Source organism: Bos grunniens, chromosome 23, assembly GCF_055505025.1.
Source record: "Bos grunniens cultivar Pamir isolate PY7600 chromosome 23, Bosgru_T2T1.0, whole genome shotgun sequence".
In the NCBI taxonomy this organism is placed as follows: domain Eukaryota; kingdom Metazoa; phylum Chordata; class Mammalia; order Artiodactyla; family Bovidae; genus Bos; species Bos grunniens.
In genome coordinates, this window is record NC_141187.1 from 34,938,503 (window position 1) to 34,961,344 (window position 22,842).

The 22,842-nt window shown below is 39.9% G+C and overlaps 1 protein-coding gene across 2 annotated transcripts in view; it reads left to right on the forward strand.

The window, feature by feature from the left end:
* Positions 1–22,842, forward strand: part of DCDC2 (doublecortin domain containing 2) — a 143,041-nt gene that overhangs the window by 30,491 nt on the left and 89,708 nt on the right. The window contains exons 3-5 of one of the 2 annotated variants that reach the window (XM_086370039.1): positions 6,774–6,848; positions 19,719–19,795; positions 19,927–20,058. In XM_086370039.1, the coding sequence (XP_086226165.1) occupies positions 6,774–6,848; positions 19,719–19,795; positions 19,927–20,058 (284 nt within the window). The remainder of the gene's footprint in view (positions 1–6,773; positions 6,849–19,718; positions 19,796–19,926; positions 20,059–22,842) is intronic. The other variant, XM_086370041.1, reaches the window with a different exon arrangement.

The following is a 22,842-nucleotide window of genomic DNA, read 5'->3' on the forward strand; positions in this document are numbered from 1 at the left end:
GTGCTGCAGAAATAGAGATGTGGAAAAACACAGTCCCTGCACTGATGGAGTGAACTGTCTGAGGAGACAGTGGGCAACAAATCCTATAACCAGAATAAGCAAGGGTTAAATTAGAATGTCAGTAGAAGTTCTGCATACGTTCTTGGTTTTTATTGATATGAATGATACCATTTTTTGATATCATGTTTTTTGTTTTTATCCCACTAAACTGATTTATCTGCTCTCCTTGTAAAGATATATGTCAGTCCTTTTAATAGCTCTTAATGTCTGTGTAATTTTCAATTTTATGGATCATCTACAGTAAACTTTAAAATATGAACTGGTTTTTCTACTATCCTGGAAGTGATGGGGGGGCATCTTTTTGCTGGTTTATGTATTCTAGAAATAAACATTCATGTAGATGTTAGTTTCAGTCAAAAGGGGAGATAATTAATACATTGGCAAAATAAAAAAGGCTGATTTAGATTTTAAATGACTTTTGTATTACTGAATGCTTTGATTATCCATATCTCTTTTCTTCTCCATCAACAGGGAGAATTGGAAGTTTTGTACAGATGTGCTTACTAACAAAATTGCCAATTATGCATAGGTACATATGCTTCATCCATTATTTCAGGTGACCAGAACAGAAATTTTCTCTTTTTTCCTTCTTTCTTTTTATGGGGCTTTGGAACTTTGCATGCAACTTGATCAACGATTGAAATTGCACTGTTCCACGTGTGATGGTAATACAGAGAAATTATATTAGTTTGTGGTCTGAGTTTTGCCATGGCAGTGGGAAAGGGAGACCTGAAGTAATAGCAAGTAAATATTCTGGTATTAAGAATAGGGAGGTAGGACTTTCCTGGTGGTCTAGTGGTTAAAACTGTGCTCCCAATGCAGGGGGCATGGGTTCAATCCCTAGTTGGGGAACTAAGACCCTGCATGCCTCCCAGCGCTGCCAGAAAAAGAAAACCAGTAAATGTCTTTAAAAAAAGAAGAAGAAAAAAGGAATAGGGAGGTTGTGAGACTGATATGGTTTTTAGTCTTTTAAATTTTATTTATAAATCAGAGATATGGTCAAATAAATGTGACTCCTCTCCCACTTAGTAGTGTAGTCACTAAGTCATATCTGACTCTTTGCACCTCTATGGACTGCAGCCCGCCTGGCTCCTCTGTCCATGGGATTCTCCAGGCAAGAATACTGGAATGGGTTGCCATTCCCTTCTCCAGAGGATCTTCCTGACCCAGGAATTGAACCCAGGTCTCCTGCATTGCAGGCAGATTCTTTACCATCTGAGCTATCAGGGAAGCTCCCATCTCCCACTTACATGTATAGTATTCATTTTTTTTTTTAAATAAACAGGGCCTTGATATAATGCTAATATAAACCCTATTGCAAGCTGAGATCTGAGTGTGGTAACAAAGAAGAGAGAGAGACGTCATGAGAAAAATGTGCTGGATTTTCTCTTGTAATTTATTTTGAAAGATAATAACAATCCACTCCACCTGCTAAATGTACCTTGGAGTAACAAAATTTTGTGGAACATATTTGTTTAAAACTTTTGGACTAGAGTTGGTTCTTGTTATTTGCAGTGGCTCAGACGGTAAAGCATCTGTCTACAATGTGGGAGACCCGGGTTTGATCTCTGGGTTGGGAAAATCCCCTGGAGAAGGAAATGGCAATCCACTCCAGGACCATTGCCTGGAAAATCCCATGGACAGAGGAGCCTGGTAGGCTACAGTCCATGGGGTCGCAAAGAGTCGGACGCGACTGAGTGACTTCACTTTCACTTTTACTTTGGACTAGAAGTGCTAATGTAACTGAAATCTTTGATTCATTTTTTGCATAACTGCCTTGTAGAGATGGGGACAACAGGACTCCCCTGTGATGTCTTCAGGATGTGAGGGATATCTTGTCTTTCAGGGTAGAGGACAAAGCTGCCTCTGTCTTTTCAGGTGGGTCAAAGCCAAAGTTATCCTCCCAAGGTGGATGGTTTGAGGTTTCAAGACTTTCAGAATTTCTCCAGAGGGCATCAGGACCTACATTCCATGCTGCTTTTCCAATCAGAAGGACTTTATAATTTATTATTTATTGTAATGCTCAAACTATTCTTGGAGAGAACAGAATAGGAGACAATATTTGCAAGCAATGTTACTGACAAGGGATTAGTCTGCAAGAGTTATAAACAGGTCATGCAGCTCAATATCAATAAAACCACAAATGACCCCATCAAAAAATGGGCAGAAGACCTAAAGAGACATTTCTTTGAAGAAGACATACAGGTGGCCAGGAGGCACTTGAAAAGATGCTCAATATTGCTAATTATTAGAGAAATGCAAATCAAAATTACAATGAGTTATCACCTCACACCGGTTAGAGTGGCCATCATCAAAAAATCTACAAACTGTAAGTGCTGGAGAGGGTGTGGAGAAAAGGGAACCCTCTTACTCTGTTGGTGGGAATGCACATTGGTATAGCCACTATGGAGAGAAGTATGGAGGTTCCTTAAGGAACTAAAATAGAGCTACCATTTGATCCAGCAATCCCACTCTTGGGGGTATATCTGGAGAAAAACATGGTTCAAAACGATGCATGCATCCCAATATTCCTGGCACCACCAGGTTTACAATAGCTGAGACATGGAAGCAACCTAAACGTCCATTGACAGATGAATGGATAAAGAAGATGTGGTGCACAGATACTGGGCTGGCCAAAAAGCTCATTCGGATTTTTCCACAAGATCTTACAGAAAAACCCAAACTTTTTGACCCAGGACAGTAGAATAGACTATTACTCAACCATAAAAAGAATGAAATAATATTATTTGCAGCATCATGGATGAACATAGGGATTATCATACTAAGTGAAATAAGTCAATTCAGTTCAGTTCAGTCACTCAGTTGTGTCCAACTCTTTGCGACCCCATGGACTGCTCCACGCCAGGCCTCCCTGTCCATCACCAACTCCTGGAGTTTACTCAGACTCATGTCTATTGAGTCGGTGATGCCATCCAACCATCTCATCCTCTGCCATCCCCTTCTCCTCCTGCCTTCAATCTTTCCCAGCTTCAGGGTCTTTTCAAATGAGTCAGCTCTTTGCATCAAGTGGCCAAAGTATTGGAATTTCAGCTTCAACATCAGTCCTTCCAATGAATATTCAGGACTGATCTCCTTTAGGATGGACTGGTTTGATCTCCTGCAGTCCAAGGGACTCTCAAGAGTCTTCTCCAACACCACAGTTCAAAAGCATCAAGTCCGACAAAGACAAATATCATATAATAGCTTATATGCAGAATCTTAAAAAATGGTGCAAATGAACATATTTACAAAACAGAGAAAGACTCACAGATTTAGAGACCAAACTTATGGTTACTAGGATGGGAGGGGGATGGGGGAGGGATAGATCAGGAGTTTGGGCTTGACACGTACACACTGCTATATTTAAAATGCATTTTCATTATTATTAAAAATTTTTTTAAAAAACCTAAACTGCTCATGGAGTAATTAAAGATGGTGGCCTGTGAATGAGTCCCTTTACTTGAGAGGAAAGGGGCAGTATATGAGGAAGTGAATGTCTTGTTCCCTCACTAGGTGGAGTGTTTGAGTTTGAACCACATGGGTTCTCTGAAGATTTTGGTTTTGGATTAATTCAATTCACTTCTGGGACCTCCTGATTGCAAAGCTTTCCCTGCAGCAGTCAGATTGGAAGTAGAATGAACTTGGCCTTATTTAATTGCCTTTGATATGAAGCGCTTTCTTCTGTCCCTTGTGTTGCAGCCCAGTTTAGATACCACGCTAAGTGTGTGCTAAGTTGCTTTAGTCGTGTCCGACTCTTTGTGACTCCTCTGTGACTCCACGCTCCTCTGTCCATGGGATTCTCCAGGCAAGAATACTGGGGTGGGTTGCCATGCCCTCCTCCAGGCAGTCTTCCCTACCCAGGGATTGAACCCATGTCTCTTATGTCTTCTGCATTGGCAGGCGGGTTCTTTACCACTAGCACCACCTGGGAAGCCCAGTTTAGATACCAGAATGACCCAAATGCCATTGTTCTTGAAAGGGTTGCCGTCATCCAAGCAGTCCAGATAGAGAAGGAAATGAAGTGTGAAAAAGATGGGACAAAGAGGGGACAGACTTTGATTTTCTTACTAACAGTGATTTACAAGCAAGACACAAAGGAATCATAAACTATTGGGGTTTTTTTTTTGAAGATCTTAGGCCTTAATACAAGGTCTAGGTCAAATATAGATTTTACTTCTTTGTGTGTTTTACTTAAAAGAATTACACCGTCATTTGTCTTGATTCTCCAGTGAAGGTATTCGGTTCTCCGGTGAAGATATTTTTTGCTTGCGGAGGTGGGAGGGTCGGTGGCAGGGGGTGGGAGGGGTGGAGGGTAGGGGTCTGGGTTTGGGGGGCCTGGAGATAAGCCCACAGAAGGGAGGGTTCCTTACAGAGGGGAGGATCATTGTACCATCGATAGTCTTGAACTGCTGCTTTTTGAGAAATAAAACCTCACTGAACCTTGAACATTCTTCTTTATCTACATCATGTGCTTTGACCTCCTGCATGGTGCAATTTTGATGTGGAGGTGAGTTTCTTTTGACCTAGTTCTACCGTAAGGGATTGCAAATATTTTCCCAATTAAGTGAGGTTCACTGGTTAACAACAAACCATTGTTTCTTATTGTTCTGAGCTAGTAGGCCTGGTATGTGAAACAAGATCCTCCCTCCACCACTTTTTGCCAACAAGGGACAAAACTCAAGACTGATCTCAGAGATAACTGTGCTTGCTTCTCTGTTTTAGTGGTGCTAGCAATTATTTAGTGTCAAATTTAGGATGACTTTTTTTTGTTGTTCTTTCCAAATTGTGTCTCTTGGTTTAACAAAGTAATAGAGGGTCAAGTTTCTTTGAAACTAAACCAAAAACCAGATGTAAGCACATGACGTAGGTGCTTAAGTTTACTCTAGTTACAAGTGACAACTGTTGTTGGTTATCTCAGGAAGTATATTTTTACGTTACAGTTTAAGTGCAGAGTTGTGCACAGTTATTGAGAGAAAACAGGGTGAAGGAGGGGAAGACTGGGCAAGGGAGGACTCCTGTGTATCAGATCTTTAGTTGTTGTTCAGTCACTGAGGCGTGTCCGCCTCTTTTGCAACCCCACGGACTGTAGCCCGCCAGGCTCCTCTGTCCATGGGATTTCCCAGGCAAGAATACTGGAGTGGGTAGTTATGGTAAGGGATATTTAAGATTATTACTTGCTTAGCTTTTTATTTTGAAATCATTTCAGATAAATTTTGCCAAAGAGTACAGAGAATTTCTTGTATGCTTTACTTCGCCCAGCTTCCTCAGTGAACGTCATCCATAACCATAGAATCATTACTGAAAGCAGGAAATTAAAATTGATACAATGACCTAATTTACAAATCTTATTCAAATTTAGGCGGGTTTTGCGCCAAAGTCTTTTTTTCAGGGCCAGGATCCCATCCAGTGTTCCTCACTGCTTTTAATTTATCATGTTGCCTATGTTTTTACTAACAGGTTACTGCTCCTCAGTTTTTCATGACTTTCACAACTAAGGAAATGGCAACCCACTCCAGTATTCTCCCTGGAGAATCCCATGGACAGAGGAGCCTGGTGGGCTACAGTTCACAGGGTCGCAAAGAATCAGACATGAAAATGACTAACCCTTTCACAACTGTGAAATGACAGCTCTTTTGTAGGCTGTCCCTTTAGTTTGGGTTTGCCTGATGTTTTCTTGTGACTGGGTGGAGGTTATTTATTTTTTGACAAGAATTTCAAGAAATGATCTTGTGTCCTGCTCAGTGCATCCCATCAGAAGGTACTGTTGGAGAAATGTAACTGAAAACAAAAATCTCTCAATCCTTAAATCCTCTCCACAAAGGTGGCAGAGAAAGAAAGCACTTCTGTTACTGCATATGCATTAAATCAGAGTCTGAGTATGTGATCAGTGAATCACAGGCAATCTACTAAGAGATTTCAATGACAGAGAGAAATTTTACTCTTTTATATAGTCAGGAAGGTGCCACCCACAGCATACATACATGTTTTCAAGATAATAACTGGTCCAAAGTGTGAAGACTTGGAAGCACCATTTGTCACACACCGTTCATTGTCAGTTCACCTGGGATTTGGGGTGACTATCTGTGTTAGTTGGCTTTATCCAGGAGAAAAACTATATATCTTTATGAAAGAATATAATTTCATATAAACTGATATATAAGTTTATATATTTTATAAACTGATATATATATCAGTTTATATAAACTGATATACTCATATCTTTATGAAAGGAAGTAGCTTGCAGCTTGGAGTAAGATATCCACCAAAATTAGGCTTCTGTCCCCCAACAGAAAGTGAAAAATAAGGGTGTTATCTCCCTTGATGTTTATATCCTAGGTCTTTGAGAGATATTAGCAAGTCATAAAGTTGACAAAGGCCTATCTAAATCTTTAGAAAGATTGTACATACCTTTCAAAGAGAGGAGAAAATGCTTATAATTGCAAGTTTTCTAAAGTACATGCTCTAGGACGAAGTTGGGAAGGAAAATCTCTTGATTGCATCATGGAGAATTAATCCTTTTTAATTTATATTTTTTTCTTAGAGTACATAATGCTGATATGTCTTCTTATTAATTATATCAGTTTTGATCTCTTGGTTAAGGTGTAATTTAAAGCTTTCCCTACTGTAGAGTTAGTGTTTTCCTTTGTGATTATCAAATATTTTGAGGGGAGATACTTTGGAACTATGCAAATATATTTTTTGTTATCATTCAGGATTTTACGGACAAGTTTTATCATCCACGGACGGTTCCTGCCTGCAACAATGATTACAGTGCTGTTTACCTAATGGTAATTTCCTATGTCCGTTGTGCCTTCTGCATGTATTTGTTGGAATTCTAGCATATGGGAGAGCTGTCCTTTTTGTCACATTTATTTGTTCATTCATTCATTCAATTATTTCTTTATACCAGTATGGACTTGTGGATATTTATTTTATTTTCTGGGATAAAATCCAGCACCAACATGTTTCATTTTGTTACTTAAATTATTCCTGCTTTGCCCATGGGGACTCTTTCAAGATGGCTTCTCTGTCGCATGGTTCAGACAATAAAGAATCTGCCTGTAGTGAGGGGACCTGGGTTCATCCCTGGATCAGGAAGATCCCCTGGAGAAGGGAATGGCTACCCACTGCATGTACAGAGAGAATCCCATATACAGAGGAGCCTGGTGGGTTACAGTTCACAGGGTGGCAAAGAGTTGGACACGACTGAGCAACTAACACTAGATTAACTTTTTTTGAGCACGTCATTACTTTCTTGGCTTCCCTGGTGGCTCAGATGGTAAAGAATCCACCTACAATGCAGGAGACCTGGGTTCGATCCCCAGGTTGAGAAGATCCCCTAGAGAAGGGCATGGCAACCACTCCAGTATTCTTGCCTGGAGAATCCCCATGGACAGAGGAGCCTGGCAGTCTACAGTCCATGGGGTCGCAAAGAGTTGGACACGACTGAGCGACTGAGCACAACACAATTACTTTCTAGCATCATAAGATGTAGTAGGTTAATAGCTCTCTTAGTATTTATGAAGGACTGCAGGTAGATCCTGTACAGTTGGCACATTCTTCAGTGGGAATCCTGGGGCCTAAATGACTTATTTAAATGCAGGTGGAGGTTGTACTCTGCCCACCTGGACTGCTCCTGCATGCTCCACATTGCTGACTTTCATCTTGCGTTGTCATGTATACACTTCCAGCTGCTCTGCATTCCTAGTGGAAATTTTACAGTCCACTGCCTCGATTGGTTTGGTAACCAGAATCCCATTTGGGAAAACAAACCAAACAAAAATGACAATGGGGAAATAGTAAGCAAGGGATAGTAATTTAAGAAGAAATATTAAAGAAAAGTCTGATGATAAAAACATTTTTTTTTCAATGTTTTATTAGTGGTGGTTCCCGTAATTTCTCCTAAGGGTGCTCTTGAGTTAATTGGTTATTTTTTAACTTTATGAGGGTCATATTATTCTCTCCAGCATAGCATTAGGGAAACCCATGCTGACTTACTTATGAATGCCTTAAAAATGACTCAAGTCCTGTTTGGTTTTGCTATAAGACAGAGTTCCCATTGCCAATAATTATTGTAGAATAAAGTTAGTAAATGAGAGGTTTAACATTATATATTCAGAATGCTCAGGATTATCTGGTCTTTTAAAATATTCCACAAAGCACAGAAGAGAGAAAATTAAACCAGAATGCCAATAGTTTAAAAATTTGTGATATGCTGGGAAGTTAATTTGATGGTTCAAAATTTGATGAAATTGGTGGTCATTTGTTTTGGCAGACAAAAAGATTTAGCAGTATATACACATTTAAATATATGGCTACACTTGTGTTTTTCAAGAAAGGTATTACTAATGATGGATATATTATCTTTTGGGTCACTTTTTTAAAAGTTTAAAAAATTCTTTTTTTTTTTTAAATTTTATTTTATTTTTAAACTTTACATAATTGTATTAGTTTTGCCAAATATCAAAATGAATCCGCCACAGGTATACACGTGTTCCCCATCCTGAACCCTCCTCCCTCCCCATACCATCCCTCTGGGTCGTCCCAGTGCACTAGCCACAAGCATCCAGTATCGTGCATCGAACCTGGACTGGCAGCTCGTTTCTTACATGATATTTTACATGTTTCAATGTCATTCTCCCAAATCTTCCCACCCTCTCCCTAAAAAGTTCTTTAGACATTATGTTTTAAGGAAACTTTAGGTTCACAGCAAAACTGGGGAGACAGTACAGGCATCTCCCATTTACCTTTTGTCTACTGGTGCATAGCCTCCCTCTTATCAATGTCATCCACGAGAGTGGTAAATTTGTTACCACTGATGAACCTACACTGACGCGTCATAATTACCCACGGTTCATAGTTTACATTAGGGGTCACTCTTTGTGTTACATATTCTCTAGATTTAGACAAATGTATAATGACGTGTAACTTTGGGGTCACTTTTATGCCAAAGAGAAATCTTTTACCTTGCTGTTTTGAATAGTCATATTCTTTGTGAATTTGAGTTGTTTTCCTGCTTCAGCAAAGAGACACATTCATTTAGAGAACAGTTCAAAAGACAAATATGCAAACTGATGCTAAGATCTCTGTTATTGGCAGAAAAATGACCCTCTGAATAAGATGATAATTCACACCCGACAGATGAATCCTAACCTTTCTTCTGGGAATCAGCCCCTGGACTGGGTACAACAACATGGGGACCTGTAGAGGACCGAGGCAGAGATGAGTGGTTTCATCAGCTCAGAGAAACTAATTGGACCCTTCTGGGAATGTTCTAAACAGCTGGTTCATTATAATTAGAGACATCTCCTATAACTAGATTGTCGCTGAAGTTAGAGTGGTTGGAATTTTTCATCATTATACAACAGTGCTGATGAAAATATTTCATTGGCTGTGATGATTTTGTCACTGCCTTGCCTTTCTGGAATTTCTAAAATTTCAGGGGGTTAACAGATTTCAGTTTTTATTCTATTGAAGTCCCATAAATTATACTGATATAATCATGTAAGGAATATTTTACAGGTAGCAGCAAAGGGGAGAGAAACTTGAGTGATCTTGAGAAGATGCTGGAACCACTGAATAAGGGTGGTTTAGATATGCCAATATATAAAAATGTTTATGGATATTTAGTTGTATATAATTCAAGAAAGATCTTATTTAAATGGGTGCAAATATGTGTCTACTGTTTCTGCTAGTGGCCCATTTCTGCCTTGAGCAACATTAGTAGGAATGAACTCTAGGCTGGAAATCAGAAGTGGACCCGTGAGACTGTTGCTTTGCTTTCTGTGTGACCTTGAGGGGTGGATAGGGTCATCTTTTCCTTTCTATATAATTGGGATAATACTAACCTCATCATATTATTTTGAGGAACAAACATCACTATAAATGAAAGCACTTAATACATTCTGATGTATTTTACAATTATAAATTTATCTGAAAATAACTAACAAAGATATTGTGAAAAATCAAGGTAAATATGGACAGTGTTTGATGCAGCTCTGGGGATGGTATGTGCTCAAAATAATTGGTCCTAATTTTGTTTAATTTTTTACTGAAGACATCCCCCTCCCACACCCACACATACACACACACGTGCATGCACATACACAGTGGACTATTACTGAGCCACAAAAATGAATGAAATAATGCCATTTGCCACAATATGGATGGACCTGGAGATTATCATTATAAGTGATTATCATGAAGTCTGACAGAGAAAGACAGATATCATATGATATCACTTAAATGTGATATCTAAAACAATTGCACAAATGAATATATTCACAAAACAAAAGTAGACTCACATCCATAGAAAATAAACTTATGGTTAGCAAAGTGGAAAGGAGGGTAAACAAATTACGAATTTGAGATTAACATACAAGCACTACTATATATACAATAGATAAACAGCAAGGACCTACCGTATAGCGTAAGAAACTATACTCAGTATCTTATGATAATCTATCAAGGAAAGGAATGTGAAAAAGAATATATGCATGTGTGTGAATCACCTTGCTGTACACTTGAAACTAATACAACACTGTAAATTAATTATACTTCAATTTAAAAAAGTATTTACTGAGTGAATTCTATGTCCACAGCACCATGAATGGATCTTTGAGTTACAGTTGAAATTCTTTACTAAAAATAAATAAATAAAAGAGAGATGCAGTACATGAAAATATTGATAATATAAGGGAAATATGTTATACCTGTGGACGATGTTGTCTGAGAGATTCAGACAAGATGATATGGAATTTCTGAGGAGAGAATTATATCCAGATGAGTGAAGGGTAGGTGGTGGAATAGTGAGAAATGAGGTTAGATTATGAAGGAATGGGGCCAGAGTATGAAGTGTGTGAAGAAATGAGGTTAAGAGTATGAAGAAATACTCATATACGATCTCAAATACCCAAGTCCAGGACACACGGACTTGCTCTAAAGGCAGTGGCGGCCTCTGGAGGAAGATAGAGTTGAAGGCTTTTTGTGTGGGTTGAGCTGTGTGTTGCCAATGAGTAACTTCAGTATGTTTTTGTCCCTAAAAGCTTAAGTCTTCAGGATTTAGTTATAAAAGGACCATTTTTATATGGACGGTTATAAAAACATGATATATTTTTAAAAAGCAGTTTAAAATTGAATCTTTTAATTGTATCAGGAGTTTTTTTTTTTTTTTTTAAACCAGGGATCAGTGATCTTTAGATTTTCATGAGGGTGTCCTTTAACAGCATCATTTCCTCAGGTCCTTAGCCTCACATTGGTTTACTTGGCCTGGGGTTTCAAGAGGTGGCGAGTGCTGAGTTTTGAGGCTGGTGGAGTCTCTGAAGCATTCAGCCTAACAGCCCCAGGGAGTGGTATTGCCGCTTCATTAATTAGCTCATGGAGCATCCCTTTGGGCAAGTTTAGCAGGATTATCCTTATTTTTACAGAGTAAGAAAATGAGATGTGAGGCATTGAACTGGCAATCAGTCCTGGAGTTCAGAATTTCAGACCTTTAGTCAGTTCCTCAGTTTGTAGATCTTGATTTTATCAATCCAGGTATGTATTTGCACAACCATAATTTTAGTTTCATTGAGTTTATTTTTAATAGAAATTAATATTTTTAAGGTCATGCAGGTTTTAACTTGAATTTGACCCAGCTGCAGTATTGTCCAAGTGTCACATGGAATTTGACTAAATTAAATGATAGACATCAAATTCACATAACTCTTTTTTCCTGCTTATTATTATTATTATTTTGGCTTTGGTATGCTGCTGCTGCTGCTGCTAAGTCGCTTCAGTCGTGTCCGACTCTGTGCGACCCCAAAGACGTCTGGCAGCCCACCAGGCTCCCCCGTCCCTGGGATTCTCCAGGCAAGAACACTGGAGTGGGTTGTCATTTCCTTCTCCAGTGCATGAAAGTGAAAAGTGAAAGTGAAGTCACTCAGTCGTGTCCGACTCTCAGCAACCCCATGGACTGCAGCCTACCAGGCTCCTCCATCCATGGGATTTTCTAGGCAAGAATACTGGAGTGGGGTGCCATTGCCTTCTCCTGGCTTTGGTATGGCCACTTATGATATAAACACAATCTAAATAAGATGCCAGAGGCAGAGTGATATATTGGAAGGTACATGTGCTTTATATCCAAAGAGCTGGCTTGTTCCATTGTAACAGAGTGAACACAACTTAAGTCGCTTTGCCACTTTGGACTCTGAAATATTTCCAAATTTATGTTTGGACTATTTCCAAAAAACTGTTAGCCAAGTATTTAGTCTGTCTGTCTATCTATTTCTTTATCTGTCTACCTACCTAGTTTCCACTCAGGGAATGCCTCTTCTCTCTGATTCACCACGCTAAGCTCCTTCTCAAACTGGGTTTTTCTAAGACAGTGTTGAACCCTGTGCAGAATCAAGATGAGAGGAGCGCTGTAAGCATGTCCTTCGTTTGCTTGGTAGCGGTTCCCTCACTCACTGATAAAGCCCACCAGGACTATGCATTCTGCTGGGTCCAAAATGAAAGTCTGGGTTTTGCATGGATACTGTTTCATTTGACTTGCTTCCATAGTCACAGACCACATACTTAACACTGGCCAGGATGCTCATTAACAAGACATTCCTGGTCCATGGGGGTCCGTGTGGGAGTACCGCTACTTTGTCTTTTGGGGCCCATCCCTCCGTCACCAGGTGTATTGATACTTAACGTTATTTTCATCTTTCAAACATTATTTTCAAAGGGCATGGGAAAGTGTACAGGCTAATAAGAAAATATACATATTTTAAAAATATATTCTATTTCATTATTATGCTTCTTATATCTAAGTTACAGTATTTCTAGATTAGCACCAAGTGACCAACACTTGACTCCTGATATGAGCTCTGGGAAAGTTCCTTTTATGTGTAGTTGATTTGCTTAATTTGTTTGTGATTTAAGTTATTATTTAAAATGACAATTAGAAAAATTGCATTTTTAGTGAAAAATGGTACTTTTTTCCCCTCAAAAATCCTAATTGTTTTATACAATGGTCTTACATATGTTTTTTCAATTCAAATATATTACTTGAATTGTGTTTCCAAATTCTTTTATTACCATATCTGGAAACAGACATATAATGATTCAAAAAAATGTATATTTAAGGTTAGTTTTCAATTTGCAGTGGTTAATCATGAACATTTGGGGAATATTTTTGTCATACTGAATGAGGAAAGCAGCTTATTCAAGACAGATGGTTTGATTTAATTCAAGCAACAATATATACACTTAGAATAAAGTTATATAATTATTCAAAAAATCATCTATTTATGAATTTCTGTGTATAGTAACTATAGACAAGTATGCAGTCAAGAAGAATAGCATGTATCAAACAACTCACCAGGCATTTTCAAAGTTACTTGTTTTTATAATGTATTCACCTTCATCTTTAATTCAACAATCCAACAGGTGTTAAGCAATCAAGGTCAACCAACCATTTGAAAAAATAACAATTGGTATGAAGTATGTGCTTAGTACATTACTAGTTAATATTGAGAGTTACTGTGAAGTAACAGTAGGGACAATAAATTGAAAACTAGATTAAGTAAAATGTATGATATGTTAGACGATGGTAAATGCTATTTAAAAAACAAAAAAGGCAGGGAAGGGCAATAGAGAACTAGGGATGTGGCAGAAGTTTTAAGCCCAGTGTCCAGGGTGGCAGTATTCAGAAATGGGGAAGGTTTCATGAGGAAGATACTGCGTAGATGTGGAATCAGAAAGGCCTGTCCTTCACACATGCAAAGATTCATTTGCAGTTAAATAATTCTGGAATATTTTCTGGAAAATAGCATATTTTCTTATGCTATCAGTTCAGCTAAGTTGCTCAGTATGTTCGACTCTTTGCCTCCCCATGGACTGAAGCATGCCAGGCTTCCCTGTCCATCACCAACTCCTGGAGCTTTCTCCAATTCATGTCCATTGAGTCTGTGATGCCATCCAACCATCTAATCCTCTGTCATCTGCTTCCCCTCCTGCCTTCAATCTTTCCCAGCATCAGGGTCTTTTCCAATGAGTCAGTTCTATGCATCAGGTGGCCAAAGTATTGGAGTTTCAGCTTCAGCATCAGTCCTTCCAATGTCAGGATTGACTTCCTTTAGGATGGACCAATTTGATCTCCTTGCAGTCCGAGGGACTCTCAAGAGTCTTCTCCAGCACCACAGTTTAAAAGCATCAATTGTTCATCTTTCTTTATGGTCCAACTCTCACATCCATACATGACTACTAGAAAAACCATAGCTTTGACTATGGTTTTGACTAGACGGGCCTTTGCTGGCAAAGTAATGTCTCTGCTTTTTAATACACTGTTTAGGTTGGTCATAGCTTTTCTTCCAAGGCTATACTATAGTATGAGCTAAATAAATCAAGTGACTTGGGATCAATCAAGAATAAAGCTTGCAGTACATTCCATTAAACTGAAAAAAATTGCCTTTCTTTATTTCAGCAGTTTCTCAATTCTAATAACGTATTCAACAGATACACTGTAGAATAATGTATTCTATAGATAAAGGAGTATATTCTACAGATAAACTCATTGCAAGATTCAGGCTTAAGTTGAAGAAAGTAAGGAAAACCACTAGACCATTCGGGTATGACCTAAATCAAATTCCTTGTGATTATACAGTGGAAGTGACAAATAGATTCAAGGGATTAGATCTGATAGACAGAGTGCCTGAAGAACTATGGATGGAAATTTGTAACATTGTACAGGAGGCAGTGATCAAAACCATCCACAAGAAAAAGAAATGCAAAAAGACAAAACAGTTGTCTGAGGAGGCCTTACAAATAACTGAGAAAAGAAGAGAAGCAAAAGACAAAGGAGAAAAGGAAAGCTATGTCCATCTGAATGCAGAGTTCCAAAGAATAGCAAGGCGAGATAAGAAAGTCTTCTTCAGTGATCAATGCAAAGAAATAGAGGCAAACAATAGGAAGGGCAAGACTAGAGATCTCTTCAAGAAAATTAGAGATACCAAGGGAACATTTCGTGCAACGATAGGCACAATAAAGGACAGAAATGGTATGCACCTAACAGAAGCAGAAGATATCAAGAAGAGGTGGGAAGAATACACAGAAGAACTATACAAAAAGATTTTAATGACCCAGATAACCACGATGGTGTGCTCACTCACCTAGAGCCAGACATCCTGGAGTGTGAAGTCAAGTGGGCCTTAGGAAGCTAGTGGAGGTGATGGAATTCCAGTTGAGCTATTTCAAATCCTTAAAGATAATGCTGTGAAAGTATTGCACTCAATATGCCAGCAAATTTGGAAAACTCAGCAGTGGCCACAGGACTGGAAAAGGTCTTTTTTCATTCCTATCCCAAAGAAAGGCAATGCCAAAGAATGCTCAAACTTCTGCACAGTTGCACTCATCTCACACATGAGGAAAATAATGCTCAAAATTCTCCAATCCAATCTTCAACAGTACATGAACCGAAAACTTACAGTTGTTCAAGCTGGATTTAGAAAAGGCAGAGGAACTGGAGATCAAATTGTCAATATCCATTGGATCATCGAAAAAGCACAAGAATTCCAGAAAAACATCTGCTTCATTGACTACACCAAAGCCTCTGACTGTGTGGATCACAACAAACTGTGGAAAATTCTTCAAGAGATGGGAATACCAGACCACCTGACCTGCCTCCTGAGAAATCTGTATGTATTCAAGAAGCAACAGTTAGAACCGGGCATGGAGCAACAGACTGCTTCCAAATAGGAAAAGGAGTACGTCAAGGCTGTATATTGTCACCCTGCTTATTTAACTTATATGCAGAGTACATCATGTGAAATGCCAGGCTGGATGAAGCACAAGCTGGAATCAAGATTGCTTGGAGAAATATCAATAACCTCAGATACGCAGATGACACCACCCTTATGGCAGAAAGCAAAGAGGAACTAACCAGCCTCTTGATGAAAGTGAAAGAGGAGAGTGAAAAAGCTGACTTAAAACTCAGCATTCAAAAAATAAAGATCATGGTATCTGGTCCCATCTGCTGCTAAGTCGCTTCAGTCGCGTCTGACTCTGTGCGACCCCAAAGACGGCAGCCCACCAGGCTCCCCCGTCCCTGGGATTCTCCAGGCAAGAACACTGGAGTGGGGTGCCATTGCCTTCTCCGATCACTTTATGGCAAATAGATAGGGAAACAATGGAAACAGTAACAGACTTAATTTTCTTGGGTTCCAAAATCACTGCGGATGGTGACTGCAGCCATGAAATTAAAAGACGCTTGCTCCTTGGAAAAAGAGCTATGACCAAACCTAGACAGCATATTAAAAAGCAGAGATGTTACTTTGCCGACAAATGTCCATCTAGTCAAAGATATGGTTTTTCCAGTGGTCATGTATGGATGTGAGAGTTGGACCTAAAGAAAGCCGAATAGTGAACAATGGATGCTTTTGAACTGTGGTGTTGGAGAAGACTCTTGAGAGTCCCTTGGACTGCAAGGAGATCCAACCAGTCCATCTTAAGGGAAATCAGTCCTGAGTATTCATTGGAAGGTCTGATGCTGAAGCTGAAACTCCAATACTTTGGCCACCTGATGCAAAGAACTGACTTATTGGAAAAGACCTTGATGCTGGGAAGAATTGAAGGCAGGAGGAGAAGGGGACGACAGAGGATGAGATGGTTGGATGGCATCACTAACGAATGGACATGTATTTGAGCAGGCTCCGGGAGTTGTTGATGGACAGGGAGGCCTGCTATGCTGCAGTCCATGGGGTCACAAAGAGTCAGACACGACTGAGTGACTGAACTGACTGACAGATACACTTACATATTCGTGCAAATAAATATTGTGAGGAAATCTAGCATGACATTATTTGCAACAGCAAAAGTTTATTACTTATTTTGGCCATACCATGTGGCATTCAGGATCCCTGCCAGGGGTCTAATCTGTGCTCCCTGCAGTGGAAGCATGGAGACTTAACCATTGGACCACCAGGGAATTCCCTGCAAGAGCAAAAGTTTAGAAGCAACTGGAAGGATTGTCATTGAGGGACAGATTAAATAAACTATGGTACATTCACAGTGTGGATATACATAGCTTTTATAAAGAATGAAGCAACCTTTACCAATGTGGAACAGTGTCCCTGGTGAATTGTTAAATGAAAAAAAGCAAGGTGCAGAAGAATAGGCATAGCAAGTGATCCCTGTGCTTGAAAATTACATGTATACAATGTCTACGTAAAACAATATGCATATGTAGATGTAGGCTGTCTTTGAATGAACATCGTTAAGTTAGTTGCAGCTTTGTGGTTGGGGGACCAGAGGGGGGGATATTGCTCCTTTTGACTGTATCCTCCATTTTACCACTTGAATTTTGGTCAGGTGCATACATTATCTGTTAAACTTTTTAAAAAAGTCAACATCACTGTAAATGTTAGCTTAGGGCCAAGAATCTCTGGGTTTAAAATGAAAGAAAATTATTATGATTGATTAAAAAATGTTTACTCTAAATTCATTTTTTTAAATTAAATTTCAATAAACATTTATATGCAACTAACAGGCATTGCCAAGCACTGTTTTAGGCACTGGCAAATCAAGGATTTTACACCTTGTTCATCTCGAAATGGCATAATTTGGCAGAAGAGAGTTGCATAAATTATTTAGGGTTAATTTATCTCTAAAATAACTACCGAAGTGCAAAGCAAGTAGAGGTTCATAGGTATGGACAGCCCTCCCCCTTAGTATGTGTGACTTTAGGCAAAGTAAATGATTAACTTCTAGTTTCTTTGTTGGTAAAATGGGGTTAAATAATAAGTACTTAGTTCAGGGCATGGTTTTGATGTTTTAATGATATAGAATGCATTTACTTAGTACAGGGCTTGACATTAAATATAGTGCAGTAAATGTTGGCTATTTTCATTTATCAGTTCCCTTTCAAATCAGGAGGAAAAAAAAAAACCCTCTAAGCAGGTGTGATCATCAATCCTGTAGTAGCTGTAGCAGTTTGAGACAGGAAGGTAAAGAAAGATGAAGATGGAAGGACTGGTGATAACCAAGCTAGGTATTGACTAGTGAGTGCAATTTCAGAAGCTGGAAGAAAGGAGAGGGCATTTTAGGCAGGGGCAAGATGAGCAGAGGTGTGGAAGAGGATTCAGAGTGTGTTTGGACAATGGATTGGGAGTCGGCTGGTTTGACCTAGAGTCACACCTAGGCTAGGGGTTGGGGAGGAAGGAGTATTTGGTGGAAGATGAGGGAAGCAAGTAAGCAGTGTTGGTCATGGGGGTCCTTGTAGGCCGAGCTTAAGAGTTGGCATTTAGGGCTTCCCTGGTGGTCCAGTGGTCAAGGATCTGCCTTTCAAGCAGGAGACACAGGTTCAATCGTGGTCTGGAAAGATCCCACATGCCACAGCACAACTAAGTCCATGTGCCACAACTACTGAGCCCGTGCTCTAGAGCCCGTGAGCTGCAACCGCTGAGCCTGTGTGCTGCAAATGCTGAAGTTCACGCACCTTAAAGCCAGTGCATGAAGCAAGGCAGCCCAAGTGCAGCCAAATATAAATACATTAACTAATTAAAAAAAAAAGAGTTGGGATTTATCTTTCATTGGAATCCAGATTATAGAAGACTGAGGAGAGGATGGGGTGGAAGGAAATAGGAAGAGGAATGATGAAGAGGAGAGAAAGGGCCACAGGGTCAAGGGAGAAATTGAAGACAATGGGGGTGGAGGGCCTTAGATATTTAATGGAACAGGCAGCAGGGGACAAAATCAAGACATGCAGGCTTAGCTTTGTAAAGGGGTCAGGATCCTTCTGAAACAGATAGCAAAGGGAAAAAGGGGTGAAGATGTAGATGAAGTGAGCATAGAGGGAAGTGAGGTTGAGAACTTCATGCCTGTTGAGCTTTATTCTCTTGAAGTTTGGAAGGAAATGATGTGCTGAGAGTAAGTGTGCCTGGAGTGAGATTTTAGGATTTAGGGTGAAAGGTGAGGATTTGGACAATCCACTGTGGGAAATATAAGAAACAGTTGATTCGGGAGGAGGAGAGGCTTGACCAATGCCTAAGCCTTGTCTTAGTCGAAGGTGCCCAAGGGGCCGTGTGGTTCTTAATACAACAGCGTGGACCCTGGAAACAAAAGGGACCAGAAAGATGACCAGACCCACCCAGATGCAAGCGGGTTGGGAAGGGAACGTGCTGTTTAGAGTGTGGCTGGAGAACAGAGGAGAAAGTGAAGGTAAGAAAAGTTGATGGAGTCAGTCTTAGGAGAACAGGAGGCGGTTAAGTGCTTGGCAAGGACCAGTGACTCTAGGGAGTGGGTGGATGGGCAGAGATGACCAAACACTCTGTTGTGCCTGGAGGCGGAGGGCGCTTCATTCAAGATTTTATACATTTATGTACTTTTATTTGACAGAAAGGAACTGTTTTAAAAATGGCGTTGGAATTCTCACAATAGCTCAATAGTTTCAATTTTTGGTACAGATCGTGAGCAGTATGCCCAGGGCTTAAAGGAAATTTTTCTTGAGAGTTCTGTTAAAGCTATATGCCATCAATAGAGGGTAAGCACAGAGGGTTTATATAAGTGGGGGAAAAAAAGCAAGGTTTTAACAAAGGCATCTCAGTTCTCAGCCAGCTCCCTGGAAACCTCTAGTTTTTCCTCATAGGAAAAAAAACACTAACATAAGTACAATGATTTGTATTTCTTTATTTTTAAAGGTGAAACCAGTAACCCACAGCAGGATCAATGTGTCATCTCGCTTTAGAAAGCCACTTCTGGAACCCTGCACTATCTTGTAAGTTGGAATCCTTCACGTTTCGGGTCAAAATTTGTGTGGTGGTTTCCTTTTGGTTTGGGACTTCTTTTGTAGTTTAAAGGCATAACTGTGTCAAATGGTTTGCCTCACTGGCTTTGCCTTTTTTTCAGCTTGATTGCAAATGGAGACCTCATAAACCCGGCTTCTCGACTCCTCATTCCTAGAAAAGCCTTGAATCAGTGGGATCATGTACTGCAGATGATCACAGAAAAGATAACTCTGAGGAGTGGGGCTGTCCACAGGTATGTCAGAGTAATCTTGCAAGTGGATGGGATTCAGAATTGTTGAGGATATTCCCATGAGGCCCTTGAGACACTGGTCCTAGATCTGAATTTCAGGTCACTAGTTTGTCTCTATGTGCCTCAGTTTCTCTATCTGTAAAATGGGCATATAATTGTTCATCCCTTGTAGGGTTGTTTTCCAGTTTATATTTTTGTTACTTTTTATGTTGCTTTTCTCATGCAGTTATGTTAAATTTTGATGCAGTCAAATTTTCAGTCTTTCATTATGATCATTAAGTTCTATGATTAGCTTAGGTTCTCTTCACTCCTAGATTATAAAAAATTATTCCACGTTTTCATCTTTCAACTTTTAACTTTCATTTAAACCTTTGATCCTTTTGGATTTTATCTTGGTATCAGGAGTAAAGGCAGATCGCAATAGTTATATATTGATTTTTTTAAAAAAGATATATCGTTTTGTCTTTTGACACATACACAGATGTAAACCCACTCAATAAATGCTCTGAAGCACACAAATATATATAAACACAATTGCATGCCCAGATACACCTATTCATACATATATTGATGTGAACAAATTGATAAATAGAAATAAAATATAGGCAAGGACAAACACAGAAATGAGAATATAGTTACATGTCCCCTGAATATGTGAATACTTCAGTTCAGTTCAGTCGCTCAGTCGTATCCGACTCTTTGTGACCCCATGAATCGCAGCACGCCAGGCCTCCCTGTCCATCACCAACTCCCGGAGTTCACTCAGACCCACGTCCATCGAGTCAGTGACGCCATCCAGCCATCTCATCCTCTGTGGTCCCCTTCTCCTCCTGCCCCCAATCCCTCCCAGCATCAGGGTCTTTTCCAATGAGTCAACTCTTTGCATGAGGTGGCCAAAGTACTGGAGTTTCAGCTTTAGCATCATTCCTTCCAAAGAAATCCCAGGACTGATCACCTTTAGGATGGACTGGTTGGATCTCCTTGCAGTCCAAGGGACTCTCAAGAGTCTTCTCCAACACCACAGTTCAAAAGCTTGGAGAGGCTTAATTCTTTTTTTTTTTTTAACTTTTAATTTTGTATTGGGGTATAGCCAACCAGCAGTGTTGTGATAGTTTCAGGTGACAGCAAAGGAACTCAGCCACACAGACACATGTATCCATTCTCCCCAGACTCCCCTCCCACCCAGGCTGCCACATAACATTGAGCAGAGTTCCATGTTGGAGAAGCTTAGTTCTTAGTGTAATGCCAGACATGAGTGAGATTTTCATGTTACTCGCTTGGGACACCCCCACACTCCCTTAACAGAACATGATGGGTTAAAAATACCTGCTGGTAGTTTAGTTGCCAAGTCACGTCCAACTCTTGCAACACCATGGACCAGCCTGCCAGGCTCCTCTGTCCATAAGATTCTCCAGGCAAGAAGACTGGAGTGGGTTACCATTTCCTTCTCCAGGGGATCTTCCTGTCCTGGGAATTGAACTTGGGTCTCTTGTATTGCAGGCAGATTCCTTACAACTGAGCTAAACAGAACATGAGTAATTCTTATGGTTGGACCCTTCCTGGGCATCAGTATACATATAGAAAACATCCCACACAAATTCTTTCAACTCCCTGTTTATAATTCTCATGTTTTGTAGCAAAGGAAGAAAGCAGGTCAGCAAGAGTCGCATAAAAGAAGGCTAAGTTCACAGGCTAGAATTTATTCAGTGTCCTTTACCTGTGTAGAGAAAACCAGTCAAGTCTTGGCTGTTGCCAGATCCACAACTTTGCTGTCTTTTAATTTCTAGCTGTAAAAGTTAATGATGGATTCAGATCTTCCTCTTTTGAAGGTAAATGAGAGAAGAAGAACGTATGGCTCTAGGCCTCCATCTAGGGGTTGGTTTCCAACAGGTTCTCCACCAGGGGCAGATTTACCAGTAGGGGCTGCTGGCAGTGTCCAGTCATGGGGATTAGAGATGGCTACTACTCCCATCCCATGGGAAGAGGCCAAGGGTGCTGTTGACACCCTACAATTCCCAGGACAGCCTCCCACCTCTCCTACAATTATCAGATCCAAAACGTCAATAATGTCCAGAGGCGCTGGTCTAGGTCAAGGCAGGAAAACCAGATTATCTGGGTTAAGTGTTGGTATTTAGACTTGTAGGGATAGAAGTGTGTTACTTTAGCATCTTCATACTAACTCAACACCAACACACTTTAGGGGGTTAAGTGGCTGCTTTTATTTTACTCCTTGACTCCATATGATATGGCTTGTCTGCTTAGACAGATCAATGGATTTTTTTTTTCTTTGCAAATGTTACTACCCTTAATTTTGTGATATAAGAAGTCTGAGAACTTTTAAAACGATAATCTTAAAACCCTTTCAGTTCCTAACTCTTGTTTATCACCTTCAAAAACATGCATTGTCTTCTTTGTGGCGTGGTTTTCTAAGCCGTCTGTGTTTTTCTTGCTCTTTAAACAAACTGTGGGGACACTTTAAATCGTCTAGCAAGGTTATCACTGTTCTCTTAATAAGTAACACATTGTAGTTTGCAGCAGCAGTTTTACAGTAAAAGGGAGGTTCTTGTGAAATCCCTTGATTCTGGGAAGATGACGGAAGGCAAAAAAAGAGAAGCATGAACGCTATGCAGTTCTGCATCATTAATGCTGGCAATGGATTCTTTTACCTCCTGCCCTCGCACCTCTTGTTTTCTGACCTAGTTCTTGTGTGTTTCTATGGAAAATTCTGTCTGAGGCCTGCTCTTAGATGTTCACCTGAACAGTGCATTAAGAAAATAAATTTTCTAA